Raw genomic sequence first — 19,176 nt, forward strand, 5'->3', positions numbered from 1 at the left:
CAACACTTACTTTATCTCTCATAACACAAGAAACTAGATGTGGACATCACGATACTGAAGAATCCAACAGATGTTTATTGCAATTAGCTATTATGTGCAAATATTACATTCACAGGCACACTAGGGTATTAGATTACAACTGAAGAGCATATTTGTTGAAATGATCCCAGGCTAAAAAAGTCTCAGATCTTTATCACCTCAGGTCACGAGATGATAAGGTTACAATAATATTATCATGACTCTTAAAGACATGATCACCTGATATAATTCTTAGTTATGCAGACTGTGAGACATATCGTCTCCCTTATTCCAAAAATTAAATAAACATAAAACCAAACAGTTATAAAATTGTACATAGATACATTTTCAATTTGATAACTATGTAAACAAGGAAACGGAATTTACGGGTCTCATATTTCAAACTTCACTCTAATACTCTCAAAGAGTGGAATGCATCACATGCATTTTCAAGTGGCAGACTGTCCTGATTCATCTCTGGCCAGTACACAGATTCACATGCTAGCTGTCATGTGCATTAAATAACCAAGTTAAAATTGTTTTGTGATTTTTAATTTTTTCCACCTCAGTCCAACACCGGTACCTTCACATCATTAAATAACCACCATCATTAGTATAACGTGAACATATCTTGACATAATATTTTTGATATGAAGACTTGTTTGCCACTGAAAATCACTTGCCATGATATATCATGTTCATCTCTATATGACCAAAGTGACCAAGTCTTCTCAGATATTCCTTTAATGCGCATCTTCTTGACCAAATCACTAAGCGGGATGTACTGCCTACAAAGATGGGAGCATATGGTGAGTGGAGGTTACACAATCCAAGGCAATGTTGCAGGTCCTCTTTATCCTGTACAATCTTATGCAGATTGGGGCATACTCCACAGGCAGATTAAATGGGCTAAAAGAAATTCTCTGGCAGATTAGATTAGATTAGATTAGATTACTTACAGTGTGGAAACAGGCCCTTCGGCCCAACAAGTCCACACCGACCCGCCGAAGCGCAACCCACCCAAACCCATTCCCCTACATTTACCCCTGCACCTAACACTACGGGCAATTTAGCATGGCCAATTCACCTGACCTGCACATTTTTCGACTGTGGGAGGAAACCGGAGCACCCGGAGGAAACCCACGCAGACACGGGGAGAATGTGCAAACTCCACACAGTCAGTTGCCTGAGGCGGGAATTGAACCCGGGTCTCTGGCGCTGTGAGGCAGCAGTGCTAACCACTGTGCCACCGTGCCGCCCAAGATGTTGAATTCTTGCTTTGTACTATTAACGATTAATCCTTGACATTGTGCCACTGTCTTCAGGAGATGAAGGTTGTGGTATATTTGACATAAATCTCACCCATAACCATAAAACTGTGGATATTTGCAAACACAGGTTGTTATATTTTCAATAATCCTAAGTATATACTGTTGGAATAGATCTTGGCTTACAGAAAGTCCAATAACTGTTGGAAATAATACCATCCAAATAGTGATCCAAATGTCATCAGTGCTAGGGATTTTTTTTTTGGACAGGCTTGTTTCCATGCTTCACAGCTAGCTTGCAATATAAATCTGCCACAGGAAAATTTAGTATTTAATTCTACTAGCATTGGCATTTTGTGTGAATATCATTTAGGTAGAAGATTGAGGAGCCTTGAATCTAACCATACTCTTATACTTCCATGTTTCTTTGCCATGTGGTAGAACTATATCAATCTGTCCAGTAGTTAACCTTCTGAAGTATGACACTTCATTTGTTTTGTTCAATGTGGCTTGATGTTTGTCCTGAACATAGATGTGGTACTTCCTTGGAAGTTCAAGAAATAGGTTTGCATGATCCTAATGATTTAATACTAAATCGTCACTGAAATTTCCTATACTTTTGCAACACGTTAAAGAAAAAACATAGCAGCATCAACTAATCTTTGGACACAGGTAAGCGTTCTTAATGTAGCAAACCACATTTTTAATGCTCATGTTCTTAATGATGATGTCCTGATTCAGCTCTTGCTTAACTTTATTTCCTAGTAGGAGAGCTGTGTTTTCAGAACAACTTACCTGCTTTAAAAAAAACCTCAAATCAGCAGGCTTTTAGCTTATTTTTACTTTTGTAGAAAAAGAAAAGGAGTAAGACAGCTCACTGCACAGCCTTTAGTTTTACTTGTATTTGTAGTTTCAGCCTTTTTAATATTAAATGAAGGACTTTTAGAATTTTCTTGGATCTTGAAAAAACTTAGAATTTAATTCCAAAAGTTGGTGTCTTCTGGTTGGTTAATGCCCCAACTGAAAATCTGCAGAGTTGTATTTATTCACAGAAACTGATGCCACTGATATCCAAATTTCCTGATGTCCACAGCTGTTATCCAGTTGTCTTTAATTAATTTTCTGAATGTCTACGATCAAGGTATTGGAATCCTCTTCATACACAGCCACCATTGCTAGCCATGATGGGCATTTTGCCTCCAGCACAGCATTGACTGGATGTACAATGCTTATATCAGGGCACCACCACCACCAATCGCATTACCAATGAAAACATCATGAAGCTAGTGGACCTGTGCCTCACCACCCACTTCGTCTTCAACAACAATCTACAAACAAACCAACACACACCCATGGGATCTCCGCTATTAGGATTCATAGCAGAAGGGATAGTGCAAAGACTAGAACAAACAGCCCTACCAATCATCAAAACAAACATCTGGGTCTGCTACATACATGACGCTTTTGTCATCACAAAATGAAACAAGATAGAAGAGACATTTAACATCATCAACAACACCCTCACAGGCATAAAGTTCACCAAGGCGGAAGAAACCAACAACAAACTCGCATTCCTGGACGTCACAGTTGAAAGAAAGGACCACGGAGAACTACAAACCTGCGTATACAGAAAACTGACAAACACTGACCAAATACTTAACTACACCAGCAACCATCCCAACACACACAAACAAAGCTGTATCAGAACACTATTCCAACGAGCCACCACACACTGCAGCACAGACGAACTTCGAAAAACAGAGGAGAACCACCTATACAACGTATTCAAGAAGAACGGATACTCAAAAAATACAGTCCGCAGATTCCTCAAGAACAAACCACGACAAGCAGACCAAACACAGCCAGAAACCCTAACCACCTTACCATACATCAAAGAAGTTTCAGAAATGACAGCCAGACTACTAAGACCCCTCAGAATCCTAGTAACACACAAACCCACCAACACTCTCAAACAAAAACTAACAAACCTAAAAGACCCAGTACAACCCATGGACAAAACCAATGTCATCTACAAATTTCCATGCAAGGACTGCCACAAACACTACGTAGGACAAACAGGAAGAAAGTTAGCCTCCAGGATACACGAACAGCAGCTAGCCATAAAAAGACACGACCCTCTCTCCCTCATAGCCCTACACATGGATGAAAAAAACCACCAATTCGACTGCTGACAACACATCTATCCTGGGACAGGCTAAGCAAAGACATGCCAGAGAATTCCTAGAGGCCTAGCACTCCAACCACAACGCCATAAACAAACACATAGATCTAGATACCATCTCTCAACCCCTCAGAAAACAAACAGGAAATGACATCACCACAAACCCCAGGAACCCCATTCAGGACAAATATATAAATAGAAAGCAGGAGACAACAGCTTCGCTTCTCTTGGAGGTCGCCACTAATGATGTTACCTAGCCAGGTAATGAAACGTTTGGATATCAAACCTACAGCTCAGCGAGCAAACCTACACCCTAAACTTTTTATTACATAACACTAATATTCTATTCAGACGCTCACCGGTTTCTGGGTGACCATTAAACTATTAGATTAGAAAGGAAGAGAATGCTTCTAATTGTGTCCAATGCTTCAAGTGCTCCCTGGGAGAGATGGAGGCTGAGATCTGTATTCCCTCAGGTCACAATATTGATATTATGTTTACATTTTTTATAAGTTTAATAACATAAGGTATCTCTTAAATATATATTACATATTGATTTTCTTAATCCATAACATATTTCCCCTAATCCCATGCACAAATTTTATTTAGAAACCTACTGATCAACAAATCTTCTAAAAATTCATATACATCTTAAGGAGTGGCTCATTTTTTATCAATACTATATTGAATACCCTCAAAAAATTCTAATTTTGTCCAATTGTCATTTAGTAGGACAGAATTTGAGTTAAGCTGGAAAAAGATATATTTTATCAAAGCTTTTCATCTTGCACATATTCACAATGAAATCAATTTAAGGGGTTAAATTGAAGCCGTTAAGTAAGGTAAAATTTACCATTGTCTCAGAGGACCAGAAGGCTGTTCTTTCATTTGTGGTGTTTTGGGTTGAGGTTTACCATGCCTCAATGAGAAAGGCTGAGAAGGAAAATCCTTTGTGGTAATCTCAGCCAGTGCAGAAGTGCTGATTGGTTGTTAAGTGCAGGTTTTGTTTAAATTTTATAGTCGGCAGGTTGATTCAGATTGGTTAAGGCATGCTGTCCTGAGACATAAGTCAGTGGATTGTTATCTCTCGTGACAAAAATAGAAGTAGCTGGAAAAGCTTGCCAGGTTTGGCATCGTCTGTGGAGAGAAATCAGAGCTAAAGTTTTGGGTCGAGTGACCCTTTATCAGATAGTGGTCTCCTGCTGAGTTGAAACAGGCGCAACTACATGTTTATTCCGTGTGCAAATAATGGTCGGATAATTTGTAGTTTTTTAAGTGATGTTGATTAAGGGATGGAGATTTCCCAGGACATCCTTGACAGTTTAAAATAATACCACAGGCTACCTCACATGCAGCTGCCTTAACTCTAATATTGTATCTGAAATGGACAAGAGTTCCAGGTTCAAGTCCCACCTGCTCCAGAAGTGTGTCATTAATATACCTGAACGGGTTGATTAGGAGACACCTGGAAATGTGGCACTGCTGCCAGAGCGGCACTCCCTCATAAATGCACCACGATAATTAGCTTGGACTGAAAATGTATTGCTATTTTAATAAAAACTGACAAGAACTGTGGATGCTGAAAACCAGAAACAAAAAAAAAACTGAAATTGCTGGAAACTCTGGCAGCATCTGTGGAGAGAAATCAGAGTTAACGTTTCGGGTTCTGAAGAAAAGGCCACTTCACCCGAAACAAAGTTTAAAAATCACACAACACCAGGTTATAGTCCAACAGGTTTAATTGGAAGCACTAGCTTTCGGAGCGTCGCTCCCTCATCAGGTGGTTGTGATGAAGGGGCAGCGCTCCGAGAGTTAGTGCTTCCAATTAAACCTGTTGCATTATAACCTGGTGTTGTGTGATTTTTTTAACTTTGTACTCCCCAGTCCAACACCGGCATCTCCAAATCACGATCACCCGAAATATTAATTCTGCTTTCACTCCACAGATGCCGCTGAATATTTCCAGCAATTTCTGTGGTTGTTGCGTCGTCATCTTGTTACCTGGACGACGCTCGCAGACATCATTGGTTCTTTTCTTTGTTTACCCTGATCTGTGATTAGTTTAACATCCAACCAAAAACGTCTAAATGCCAGCAAGTGCACGGTTTCCTGTAATGGAGGTCGTCCCTTCTCCGACGATCGGGAGGAGCCGTTAGCAGGCCCCGCCTCCCTTCCCGCCCCCGGTGGAGGTTGATTGAAATGCGGTATGGGCCAATAGGAAGGCCCAACGTCAGCACTACGGTCACTGTCCAATCGGCGAGGAGCGGCCTACGGGGGGGAGGGGGCGCGTGCGCCGATCCCACCTTCCAGCTGGGTGCTGGCGCCCGTTGATTGGCTGAGGCCGGCGAGGGGCCGTTGAAGACAGGTTTTGAAGGGGGGGGGGCGCGTGCGCCGATCCCACCTTCCAGCTGGGTGCTGGCGCCCGTTGATTGGCTGAGGCCGGCGTGGGGGGGTGGGGGCGTTGAAGCCGGGTTTTGAAGCGGAGAGGGGTCTTTGGACCAACGGTCAAGGCGGCTCGTGATGTTGACGGCCCCAGCTCGGAGCTCCGTGCTGGCGCTCGCCCTCTGCGCGCTGCTCGCTTCGGCTTCCACCACCGAGCTGTACTACGTGACCTGCGGCTCCGTGGTCAAGCTGCTCAACAGCCGGCACAATGTCCGCCTGCACTCGCACGACGTGAAGTACGGGTCGGGTAAGTCGGTCCGGCTCTCACCGCTCGAACTCAACAGCGTTGCTGTTTCACTGGGGGAGGCGTCATGGTTGCTGTGTTGGATAGTGATCAGGAGCCCTGCCTGGATGGATAGCTCTCTCCTCCTGTAGTATTGATTTACTATCCTCCTCTGGGGCATTGGTACCCAAGCGAAGAGAGGAGATTGCTGGGGTCTTGACCAAGATCTTCATAGCTATTGGAGGGATGGCCAGAGAATGAGCGATTGGCACATGTTGCTCATCTGTTTAAGAAGGGACACTATAGATTCTCGTCGGTGGTTGGGAAGCTATTGGACAGAATCCTTAGAGATTGGATTTATGTGCATTTGGAAAAACATGGGGTGATGGACATGGCTTTGTGTGTGGTAGGTCATGTCTTACAAACTTGATTTTCCTTTTAAGGAGCTGTCAAAGGCGGTCAATAAGGATAGAGCGGTGGAAGTTGTCTGTGGATTTTAGTAAGGCTTTTGACGAGGTCCAGCAGAAACTGAGGTCTACAGAGGCTGGAGATCAAAGCACAGCAGGTCAGGCAGCATCTGAGGATCAGGAGAATTGACAATCAGGCATAAGCCATTCCTGATTCATCAGGGCTTATGGTCGAAATGTTGATTCTCCTGCCCCTCGGATGCTGCCCGACCTTCTGTGCTCTTCCAGTTCATCACATCTTGATTTTGGCAAGGTACCTTAAGCTCATCTAGAAGCTTAAAATGCATGGGATCCACAGTGACTTGGCTGCTTGGGTTCAGAATTGGTTTACCAATAGGAAGGATGTTTTTCTAGTTGTAGGTCCATAATGGGACCTAATGCTGTTTGTGATATATTTCAGTGGTTTGGATGAAAATGTAGATGGGTGGGTTAGTAAGTTTGCAGATGGCACAAAGGTCAATGGCGTTGTGGATAGTGTAGAAGGTGTCAAAAGATGTAGTGGCATATAGATCAGTTGCAAATGTAGGTGGAGAAATAGCAGATGGAATTTAATCTGGGTAAGTATGAGGTGCTGCACTTTGGGAGATCAAATGTTAAGAGAAAGTATAAAGATAATGGCAGGACCGTGATCATCATTGATGTACAGAGGGATCTTACGGTTCAAGTCCATAGCTTCTTGAAAGTGGCCACACAAATAGATAGGGTGGTAAAGAAGGTGTGTAGTATGTTGCCTTTATTGATCAGGGAACAGAGTACAAGAGTCAGGATGTCATATTACAGCTTTGTAAGACTTTGGTTAGGCTGCATTTTGAGTACTGCGTTCAGTTCTAGTCAACACATTACAAGAAAGATGTGGAGGCTTGGGAGAGGGTGCAGAAGAGGTTCACCAGGATGTTGCCTGGATTAGAGGGAATAAGTCATAAGGAGAGGTGAGAAAGTCTTGGGTTGTTTTCTCTGGAGTAGTGGAGGCTGATGGGAGACTTGATTGAATCTCAATTTTATAGACTTCTTAGGTAGAATTGACAGTCAGATTCTTTTTCCCAGAGTTAAAATGTCTATTGTAAGGATGCATGTTTTGAGGGTGAGGAGGACAGTTCAAAGGAGATGTGAGGGGCAAGTTTATTTTACACAGTGGTAGGAGTCTGGAATGTACTGCCAGGGTTAGTAGTGATGGCAGGTAAGACAGGTTTTTTAAGGTTCTTTTAGATGAATGCATGAATATGCAAGGAATGGAGAATTATTGACAAAGGGCAGGCAGAAGGGATTAGTTTAATTTGTCATGTTGGGCACAACATTTTTGGGCCAAACTAAAGGACCTGTTCCTGTGCTGTACTGTTCTGTGTCCTGGCAACTCCCCCACTCCTCCCCCCAAAAAAGGGGCATTGGTGTCTCTTCAGGCAAATACCCCCACTCCCTGCCACCTCTGCCAGTGCATCTTCTGGCAAACCCCCACCTTCCAGTGGAGCATTGTTGCACCTTTTGACACTATGCTGATTATTTTGTGGATTAGATAATCTGGAGTTTGGTGGAAATCAAATTGGAGAGGTGTTCTACCTTGTACAGCTCCAGTTCTTTATTTCTGGACAGTTTTCAATGGAGTTATTGGTTTTCTAACTGGTGAGTGTTAGTACTTCATATTAGTTGTTAACTACATTTTTGCGTGTGTGTGTATAGAGTTTTGTGTATGTATAGAGTTTATATGGGACCACAGGCTCAGTGTTTGCAGTTGAAACGTACACAAGGATTATGTACATCCTGAGCCACTGAGCAGTTTAGTGGCTTTGGTGAAAGTTGATTGCTTACTGGATTAGGGAACATTTTTGCACATTGAGGATTGAACTTTTGAGAAATCAACAGCTGATGTAGGCAGATTTGCATATTGTATGTGTGGAACTTGGCATTGTTTCAAAGCATTTATTTTAAAATCATTCATGGGCTGTGAATAGTGTCCAAACCAGCAATTGTTGCGAGTCCATGCAGGGTAGATTCGCAATGTTGCTCACAAAACTCCACAATTAATATAGTGCCAATGAAGAATTTTATTGTTCACTTTTAGGGACTATATTGTTCTGTTAATTTCTTGCATTAACAGCTGAAATGATGCAGGTGGCAACATGTTCTAATGGTATCAGTGAAAGGACACTTTGTGCCTTTGCTGGAACAATTTGTTCTCTTACTGTAGGGAAGTCCTTACGTTACTGAATTTATTCCAGAATTCTGTGTACGGATTCAAATCCAAATAAAGGGAAGTACTGGTTGAAACAGGTAAGTTTACCATCTTACTGAGAAACTTTTCTTTCAGGTGTTATGCTTGACCATAAGCATTTGACTAACTGATAGCATATCATCTGAGATAGTCAGGAAGAAACAAAGTTATCAAGACAATTTTATTTAAGTTGAATCGGATTCCACAATTTAGCTCATTTACAGTCCTAAATTGGAGGCAAAATGCAAGAAGATATCAAATGTGTAAAATGGCTGTGTAAATGACAATTAGAATACAATGTGTGAAAAATTAGAATATGCTGTACAGATGTTGCCACTATTACAAAATGGATATTTTGGAGAAGCTACATTTTAAAAAAAATCTATTTTATCAATTGTCTATGAAGAGAAATTGAATAATCTTGTGTTCATGTCTTTGGAATAGAGAGCTGAGTGACTGATAGCTATATTTAAAAAGGGTTGATAGTCAGAGATGTACAGCATGGACCGACGCTCCAGGGAAAACAGCCCCAACCTGTTTAGTTTCTCCCTATAGCTCAAATCCTCCAACCCTGGCAACATCCTTGTAAATCTTTTCCGAACCCTTTCAAGTTTCACAACATCTTTCCAATAGGAAGGAGACCAGAATTGCACACAATATTCCAACAGTGGCCTAACCAATGTCCTGTACAGCCGCAACATGACCTCCCAACTCCTGTACTCAATACTCTGATCAATAAAAGAAAGCATACCAAACACCTTCTTCACTATCCTATCTACCTGCAACTCTACTTTCAAGAAGCTATGAGCCTGCACTCCAAGGTCTGTTTTTTTTTCCCAGCAACACTCCCAAGGACCTTACCATTAAGTGTATAAGTCCTGCTAACATTTGCTTGGTTGTCATAATATCTTCACACTTATGGGGAGACAGATTAGGTCCATTAGTATTTTAAAAAAAAAAATTAAAAATTCAATGTCTTTCAGGTGAAATTGATTTGTCCAGAAAGTGGTTAGAAGCCATGATTTTTAGTTTCTTAGGAGACTTCCTGAACAGACTGCCAGAGCTAGTAGTAGATTAATAGTCAGTTGATCCATTTTAAAGAAGAATCAAGAAATAAATATTGTTTTGATATTTTTGGGTGAATCAGGGTTGGTACTTTCTAAACAGGAATGAAAAAGTAATGTTAGTGACAAGTGTGATGTCCATGATGATGAAATAACTGAATATGCACATAGAGCCCTTTATCAGTCCAGATTGTACATTCATGTCCAGTGTATGCACTGAGTAGATGTTTCCGTAAACACTGTTTCTGTGCTGTCTTTGTACTTTTTTTTGTGAACATTCTTCCTCTTTTTTTGTTTCAGGTAGATTTTGTTGTTAAAACTTCCTGGTAGCTTTAAAGGGAGGCATCCAACTCAGAGTCAGGTTGAATTGAAGTTTTGTTACACTTTACAAATTAGTATGATGGTATTTTCACTCCAATGTGGGGAGTAGTGAGGGAGATGCAACAATGGATGTGTAACCATAATGTCAGCTGCACCAACCTTGGTTCCATGATAGTGCGGCTGGATTATGATAATCTAGCCCTTTAGTTTTATATATATATATTCGTAAATAGATCCCTACTTTAAGTTTCCATATGGTGCTGAAATGCTATTAAAATTTCAGTGATTTCATTATTGGTATATTTACGCTATAGTATGGAACAGTTCGATTTTAAAATGTTTTGACAAATGCTTCACGCTCAGTTCTGACTGTTGTCAATATTTGGATCTGTACCTGTTTCTTGGAATGTACGGTGTACAGCTTTGCAGGTCCACTTCCCTTCTAAATAATTGCAACCTTCGTTCTTCCCAAGACTGAATGGAAGGAATGTATATTTTTCCAATTTTTTTCCTAGCCCCTTGTAAAAGGTCTCTCTTTGAACGTCTACCTGTTTCCCCTGAAGACTGCAATCTACTGCAGTCCCTTGATTCCTCTTAAACATTCCTCATAATTACTTGCAAGATTTTGCTTTCTTTCCCACTATAACGTACTGGTGACCTGTAAAATTCTTTCTGATCTCATTTTGTAGACTCCTATCAGAATATCATTGTTGTTTATAGATTTTGTATCCAATTAAAGAGTAGCTAAGACCCAAGAAGAAGATTATTGGATTTGTTTTTCCCATTTGTTTAATTAGCAGCGTGTGGATATTGGATGAAGAGAGTATTTAATTTGGCTGATTTTTTTTTTCTCATTTCCTTTCCATCTGACTTCAGCTATTGAGACACAGACGCTTACACATTGAGTAATGATAATTGGGGTAGGGGAAAAGTGGCATAATTTTTTTTGTACAATTGTTTTTAAAGGTTGCTATTTAATGTTTGATATTGTGGTAATGGGTTCCTTGCATTTTGATTATTTTCAAACCTGCTTTTAAATTATAAATTTACAATAATCACTGTTTACTTTTGAAAAGGAAGTGGGCAGCAATCTGTCACTGGGGTGGATGCTTCTGATGACAGCAACAGCTACTGGACAGTGAGAGCAAAACCTGGCCAGATTTGTCAGCGAGGAATGCCCATAAAATGTGGCCAGTCAATACGGCTGACACATGCCAATACTGGAAGAAATCTGCACAGTCACCATTTTGTGTCACCACTTTCTGGAAACCAGGTATAATTATCTAAGTGCTGAGCAGCTGTAGTTCAGTAGTTAGCATGTATATCATGGTAACTGAAACTATTGCATTTGATATAAATAGTGTTCCCTTTGCGTAAACATGTCTGATAATAAAAATAGCTACTTATCAACGTTTGTTTTTCACTGTTTTTGTTATGACTTCCTCTGTTCCTATCATGGAGTGTCTTTGAAGTTATGCTAGCTTGCCCTTCATTACTATATAAAAGTCTTTGTTTATTGTGTTCTTGTTTTTTGACACTGGTATGGCATACAGTACATGGTAATCTTATGTTCTCCTCCTCTTTCCCACATGAATGTGCATTCTTGGGGCAAGCTTTGGCTATGGTTTATAAAAATGTCACCTGTAGGTTTCTCAGGGGCATCTAGGCATGGGCAAAATGTAGTGACTTTGTCAGACACTCCCACATCCTGTGAAATGTGTTTCTATCAACTTTATCTGAATATAGGTTTGACTATTCTGAGAGCATGACTGACCATGAGCTAAACTTGTACTGTTTTAACATGTAGGAAGTAAGTGCTTTTGGTGAGAATGGAGAAGGAGATGACTTGGATGTTTGGGTCGTGCAATGCAGCGGAACAAATTGGGAGCGAGATGATGAAGTACGCTTCAAGCATGCAGGCACCCAGGTCTTTCTAACGATAACAGGAGAGCAGTATGGCCATCCAATCCGAGGTCAGCTTGAAGTTCATGGCACATTCAGCCCCAGTGCCAACAACTACTGGACAGTAATGGAAGGTGTCTTTATCAAACCTAGTGCCGAGCCATTAAAACACGATGAACTATAGCTTTAGTCAAATAAAATGGTTTGGGGGGGGGGGGGGAATTAAGGAGGCCAGTAAGAAATATTGTTTGACAAGTTACTTCATCTCATCTTGAGTCATAGTTTATAAAGGAAAAACAAAATTGTACTGTATCTATTTTCTATATTTTAAATTTCTAAAGAAATGGGAATGTATTTAAAACAAAGTTTGTGCGCAGATGTGAAGATGCATGTGCTCAATTTAATTTTGTTGCTTTAATTTCTGCAGTTGAGAAGATCAAACTTGGGAACTTGGATATTGGAAATATAGTTAAAGTCAAGTGCATATGAATGGTTTAGTTATTCCAAGTGTTGCAAATTCAGTTTTCTTTTTATCTGTTATTCCCCTATCCCTTCATTTCTCTTTTATATAAATATTGTGTGCTGCTGCTCTCCATGTTTCTCTTGAGCAGAGAGTTAGTTCATTTGCAGAAGACCAGCCATAACTGGCGCACTCCATTCCATAAGACCATAAGACATAGGAGTGGAAGCAAGGCCAATCGGCCCATCGAGTCCACTCCGCCATTCAATCGTGGCTGATGGGCATTTCAACACCACTTACCTGCACTCTCCCTGTATCCCTTAATTCCTTGTGAGATTAAGAATTTATCAATCTCTGCCATGAGGACATTTAACATCCCAGCCTCCACTATGCTCCATGGCAATGAAATCCGCAGGCCCCCCTACTCTCTCTGGCTGAAGAAATGTCTCCTCATTTCTGTTCTAAATTGATCCCCTCTAATTCGAAGGCTGTGCCCACGCGTACTAGTATCCCTGCCTGGTGGAAACACATTCCCAGCATCCACCCTTTCCATCTGCTACCAAATCTTCATGTTGTCACAGACTAAATTCTACATAGTATGTTTGTCCATATTGCATATCAATACCAGTTTCAGTGCACTAATTCCTAAAGGGAGAGTTGGAAGTTATCAATGTGTTTAATAAGTGACCTTTTCTACTAAGCAGTTGACCAGATGAAGGAATTTGCTTTCCCACTTTGTCCTGCATTTCCAATGCTGCTTCTGTAATTATGCATTCAAAGCAAGCATACTCTTTGCAGCACAGAAACATGCCATTCAACATAAAAGATCTCTACATACTTAGCCATTTTCTTCCTTACATTTTATGTATTTTCCTGCTGAATGTATCTGTGCTATTTGCCTCAAGTTGGGGTTTGGAATTTATGTCCAAACTGTGGTCTTGTAAACAAAATGGTCAATTGTGAGATCAATCTGTTGCAAGTGACAGTGTTGCACAAGTTATTTTTGATTTGTTCAGGAGATTCAAATTGAATTGATCCATTTTTGTTGAGCCACTGAGTAAGACTTAAAATAAATGTTAGTCTGCCGTTTCTGATTTGAGTCTGTGTAAAGCTGCTTTACCTCCCATACACAGTTCCTTCAGCTGACTAGAAATATTCAGTACAATGTCCCAATGGTACATTACAAATAGTTTGGATGGAAGTATAAACTGACAACATTTTTGATAAGTAAGTGTGCTTGGCTAACTGATTTAATGTGGCATAATGTTTAGGTTCGCAATTTTATCAGATATGCATTGAATGGTTTCCACTGGGGCAATGATTGTGATGTAGCAATTGCCCTCAGTGATAATGGCAGATTTTCCTCCTCTTCAGGCCAATGCTTGATTGCTATCTCATGACTGTGTTTCAAGAAAGTTATGTATGGGGTTGAAGATCAGCTTAAGTACCTTCTATAGTCAAATATTCTGTGCCAGTTCAGGATCATGTGTAGAATAACCATTTGATTTGAGGTACTAAGGGCATATGCGTTCCTCTGGAGCTGTTCTTTAACATAACACTGTCTTTAAAAAGCTGACTTTCCAGCTTGAAACTTAAATACTTTAAATCTAAACACTAAAACATGTCTTGTTGCCTAGGCTCAACATCCTAAAGTAAATTGAGGTCTGGATGGCACTTTTTTTTTGGTCTGGAGTTTGTTCATAATGCAAAATTTCTCTGTATGCAGATGTTTGCTGTGACATCTGCTGGCACATACACAGCTAACACATACCAGATGCATATGCCAGTGAATATCGATGTGACTTATTTGCAGTGACATCAGCAACAATCAAAGGGAGTAAGATCATCACCCTCCTGCACATTAGACAATCTGTACAAAGTGTTATGGTTCAGCAATGCGTTCCTATAGGTTTCTTGAAGGCTGGCCAGGAGATAAGGCAGCCTGGTCAGAGGTGGCTGTAGATGGCAGTGCTCATAGGCAGCTGAATATGGCTTCAGTCCTGCTGAAGGAAGAATGATGTAATGTTTCATGCTTGGAGTTAATTAATATGATAAGCCTGTCACAGCATATGACAATTGCACACAATTGGGTGCCAGGCATCTTGATCAGATCTCTAATATGCAATCAATGTCACTTCATTGTAGCTACCTTTTGTAGTACAATTTGTGCTACAGTGCTACTGGATCACACCACTGCTGAGATTCACATTTAAACCAAAAAAAAAGCTACAGTGCTTAGTAGCTTGTCACCCACAGGCTCACTGACCTTTCATCATAATTAGATAATGTGACAACCTGAACTTTTCCTCAAAGGATTGTGTGGGCCATGAACATCAGCACAAAACATGGTTGCAGGATGAATACTTCACAGCCATCTCAGGTACACACAATGCATTAATAGTGTTCATCAATTTTGCTTTGTAAATGAGCCTGCTCAGACATTTCTGACCTATCTCTGGGACAGAGCTACCTAGAGGTAGGGATGTCACTGCCACAAGAATTTTGTCAGCCCTGGTTAATTGAATTCAAGCTGTTTTGATGTCAGAAACTTTAGATTCCTAGCTTGCCCACACTGCATTTTTCTTATCAGTAACTGGCACAAACCTTCACAACTATGGGGATTGACATTTGTATCAGTGCACATATGTATGCCAGTTAGCTTGGGGAAAATGTTAGATGCTATTAATGAAGACATCATAACAGAGCACTTGAACAGGTTCAAGTTAATGAGGTAAAGCCACCATAGGTTTGTCAAAGGGCAATCATGTTTAACTAATTTATTGGAGTTCTTTTGAAGAAGTTTTGCCTTGTTGATAAAGGGGAACTAGTGCTTATATTAAATTTAGATACACATTCCTCCTACAAAGCTCCTACTTGAGGAGCAGGCAACCAAGCTGACAGGAAAACAAAGGGAATGTGCCTATGCTGAAAAGGAAATTCTGTATATATGGCCATCTAGTGAGAAAGCCTCCAACCAACCACTCCAAGTTATATATCTCGCAGTGTATCTTAGTGAAACCTTGGATAAGGATGTTGACTTGTGATACTAGCAAATATTTGTTTTATTTTCTATATTGTCTGTAGAACACGTTCCCAAACTAGGACCAAAAAAAAAGTGCTCCAGCCCAAGATCCTTATTGACCAGCTCTTCACAAATCACCTCTGAATTGGTACAGTTACCAGCCTCAGCAAATGCAGCTGCAAACTCTTCTTTCCCCACTCCTGAGTTCTCTAAGATGGTGGTGAAGTCTTGCTCCTGAGCCGGAGTTCATCTGCTCTGCGTGGTTCTTTCTTTTGTCCCTCCTCTTTCTTTCCTTTCTACTTCCTGCCCTCTGGCATCGGTTGTGCGTTGAGCCAGTGTTCACTTGAGATGACGGGGGCTTCATCTTTGTGAAACCTAGCACAGATTTGAATTGAAGCCCAGCTCGGGCTCAAGGACTCCCACAATCAAAGTGCAGCCCAGCGTGAACATGTATGCTCTGTCTGCTTTTATTATTTTTCTTTCTCTCTCTCTCTGCTTCTGAAGAGAACGTTGAACTTTTAACTTTATTTCTTTATTTTTCTAATTTGTACCTAAGATGGCGCTGGAAATAACGAATTTATACAGTTTCCAGTGTACTCTGTATCCCTGTACTTGAGTACATGACGATAAAGCCTAATTCTAATTTTAAAATCTTTTAATGCAGTGACAGTTAAATCCATGGGTAATATATTTATAGCAATCTCAAGGCTAGCTTTACACTATCATAGCTGGAGGAGGGCAGAATGGCCTAGGTTTCTGCTGCTCAGAAGGAATTCTGGAAAACAAGCCCCAGCTGTTAGTACAGATGATGAGCCTCTGGACTTGCGTATTAATGGGCTGATAGTGATGTATAAATAAGGAGAGAAATACCTGGCAGAGGAGCCAGAGATCATATACTGGAGTGAAGGGTCCAAGACTGATGTCATCGCCCTGGTGTGTAAGTGTGTGATAACATTCATGGATTGAGTGACAGCCACTATGGAGAGCTAGGTCCAGCAGAACAAATAATATCTGCCAGATATGCACAGAGACTTGCGTTGCTTGAGTCATTGGTATGTTCATTCACTGGCAAGGCAGAAGTGGTCAAGGGACCAAGTGCCCCATCTCTTTAAGAAGTGAGGGAAATGTCATTGTGCACTGATAAGGAGGAGCAATGACATCCAGGCACAGAGGATTGTTGTGTACGTTTGCTCACTGAGCTGCTAGATTTGTTCTCACTTATAACATGGTCCACAACCTGAGCTAAAAATCTTCTCCAAAATCTCAAACACAGGATTGTTTGAGGCACCTCAGAGATGCTCTACCACACCATCTTCACTCACGGGTTTTGACCCAGTGACATTGAAGAAATGGTCATGTATTTCTGAGTCAGGATGGAGAATGGTTTGGAGATGAACTTGTATGTGGTGGGGTTCTCCTGTATCTGCTACCCTTATCTATTATGGACCAGGCCAGGTCCCTTCAGAATATTTTTAAGAAGGTGCCCTACACCCTAACTTTTTCTTATTGTAAAGGCTGATGTGAAATGGGTCTTCCAGGTATGATGCAACTGGTCAAACCACTTGGCTGTAAGCAAAACAGAATTTATTTAAATACTACAGTTGAACCACAAACAAAAGAAAGCAAACTTATAATAAATTAACTATTGGACAATTTAACTGACCCAATATAGCAAATTAGCAAATTAACTGTTTCAATATTGTAACATCCCATAAACATATCCCTTGGCAAAAAGATAAATTCAAACACAGTTTCTCACAGGCAGGAGTGAACAATATTCAGGAGTATTTCAGAGAAAGTCAGTTAGGGATCATTCACTGAAGTTTGTAACCCTTCTGGACTCAAATATCTTGTAACTACTAGCTTTAAAAAAAAACTAGATACACCTGAATTGGGAGAACTGGCCATTCCCCTTCCATTGCTAAACTGTTTGAAACAAAGCCTAAAGACTCTTACACTGTTGATTCAGACTAACCCCCTAGCCACTTCAGCACCTCTGCCTTTACACTTCTATCTTCAAAACAAAACCCTGGACAAAGTAACCTTTTTAAAGTGACAGCATCATCACCTATCTTTCTAGATGGTTTAGAAGGTGCTGTCTTAAAGAGCCTTGGAACCATTTCTGCAATGTATCTTGTAGTGCTGCTACCGAACATTCAGTTAGCCCTGTAAATGTCAGGTTCTTGAAATATACAATCAGGTTTCCTGTTGGTAAAGGAAGAAAATCTACGATCCTTGTCATTCCCAGCTTAGATATAGCATTGCCCCCATCTATTATTCAATGTCTCCAGCTCGTCCAAAATTAATTGAATGAAAGAACACACAGATTCATCAACTCCCTGTCACATTTCTGCTGTCTGCTGGTACAAGACCATAATTAACTAGCAATGAAAATTGAAAGTACTCAGCAGATCAGACAGCATCTATGTAGAGAGAGAGAGATTTGACGTTTCAGAACTGGGTCAAAGTTGAAGAATGTTGATGGAATAAGAATTATGCCTGTGAAAGTTCACTTTATGTTCGTGCATGATCAAATGCAAGAAGGGAAACTGGTAATGTTCATGTCTAATTCTGTTAGTAGGCTATATAGGAGATTAATTAACGAACTAGGATTTAAAGGTAACAAGGCAAAGAGTGTTATGAACCACTTTGTTAATTGTTTTACAATGTATTTAAGAATAATAAACCAGATGTTGAGGGTTTTGTGGAATGTAGTTGATTGAATTAAAATCCTGATTTAAAAGTTTATCTGAACTCAGAAGCATTTAATTTTTAGCGTTCAACATAGGTGAACAGCCTAAAGAGCAACTGGAGAGCAGAGCACACATCAACTGTGGCTGGAGGACCATCAACTCAGCAAAATACGCAGCAAACTGTTTTGGTCTTTCCAAAAGAGTTAATCTCAACCAAGTATTGCAGACTGGCACGTTCCAATGTCTAGGATTATGTGCTGAGGGGCGCACGAAAGCGTGGGGCAGCTGCTGCCAAGGCGCAGTGGGGAAGGGCCACCATGTAAGGTCTTTCTGCTAAGCTATAACATAGGTCTGTTCAGTTGTCAGACTCTGTGCCTCAAAATGAATGTAAGCTGTTTCCTATAAGAGTAGAAAATGTCCTTGTTTTTGTAACTGCAGAACCTCTGAGAAATGTTAAAAATCTAGTGTGTTTGTTTTCTCTCTGCAAAGACTACAAAACAGATTTATAATGTTTGTATGCACTCAGATGATTTGTTTATGAATAAAGTACATTTTTAAATATATAAAAGTAATTTCTTAAACGTGATCATTTCTGGAAGTGCAGCAAATGAAGTGAGCAAAATACTGCAGATACTGAAAATCTGAAATAATGGCAAAATGCTGGAACCTTAACAGATCAAGCAGCATTTGAGGATAGAACAGAGATGTTTTAGGCTGATGGTGTTTCACTGAAATGAATTAACTTTAAAATCTTGTCTTTAATTATTTTCTTGGAAATGCGAAGAAAAGTTAAAATCAGTTGATTTGACATGGTTAATATGGGAAAATAACACTTCTTTAGTTTTAAGAAAAATAAAATAACTTGAATCGGACTCTAGATTTTGGATTTACATGTAGCAATGCAATTT

At 40.3% G+C, this 19,176-nt stretch overlaps 1 protein-coding gene and 1 long non-coding RNA gene across 3 annotated transcripts in view; one reads left to right on the plus strand and one right to left on the minus strand.

Moving 5' to 3' along the window:
• Positions 1-5,651, minus strand: part of LOC122562542 (uncharacterized) — a 49,642-nt gene extending 43,991 nt beyond the window's left edge. The window contains exon 1 of the long non-coding RNA XR_015761237.1: positions 5,470-5,651. This is a non-coding gene — a long non-coding RNA (uncharacterized LOC122562542). The remainder of the gene's footprint in view (positions 1-5,469) is intronic.
• A 306-nt stretch (positions 5,652-5,957) lies between these two features.
• On the plus strand, positions 5,958-18,836 carry sdf2l1 (stromal cell-derived factor 2-like 1). Of its 2 annotated transcripts, XM_087999908.1 has the most exons (4): positions 5,958-6,157; positions 11,268-11,464; positions 11,999-12,164; positions 18,352-18,836. In XM_087999908.1, the coding sequence occupies exons 1-4, from the start codon at positions 5,989-5,991 to the stop codon at positions 18,603-18,605; spliced, it is 786 nt and encodes a 261-aa protein (XP_087856034.1). In that variant the 5' UTR covers positions 5,958-5,988; the 3' UTR covers positions 18,606-18,836. The 2 variants fall into 2 exon arrangements, with proteins under 2 accessions (XP_087856034.1, XP_043571391.2); XM_043715456.2 differs by lacking the exon at positions 18,352-18,836 and having other exon boundaries at positions 5,961-6,157; positions 11,999-13,642.
• The last annotated feature ends 340 nt before the right edge of the window (positions 18,837-19,176 follow it).

The sequence above is a fragment of the Chiloscyllium plagiosum genome, unplaced genomic scaffold (genome assembly GCF_037043375.1).
Source record: "Chiloscyllium plagiosum isolate Xiang-an unplaced genomic scaffold, Cpla_swu_hap1 HiC_scaffold_24, whole genome shotgun sequence".
NCBI classification, from domain to species: Eukaryota; Metazoa; Chordata; class Chondrichthyes; order Orectolobiformes; family Hemiscylliidae; genus Chiloscyllium; species Chiloscyllium plagiosum.

Excerpts from the sequence above, each read along its gene's own strand:
- sdf2l1 (XM_087999908.1), top strand. The coding sequence starts at position 5,989 with ATGTTGACGGCCCCAGCTCGGAGCTCCGTGCTGGCGCTCGCCCTCTGC. Across the intron at positions 6,158-11,267 it reads CGACGTGAAGTACGGGTCGG|GAAGTGGGCAGCAATCTGTC; the intron begins GTAAGTCGGTCC and ends ACTTTTGAAAAG. Across the intron at positions 12,165-18,351 it reads GTATGGCCATCCAATCCGAG|CGTTCAACATAGGTGAACAG; the intron begins GTCAGCTTGAAG and ends TTTAATTTTTAG.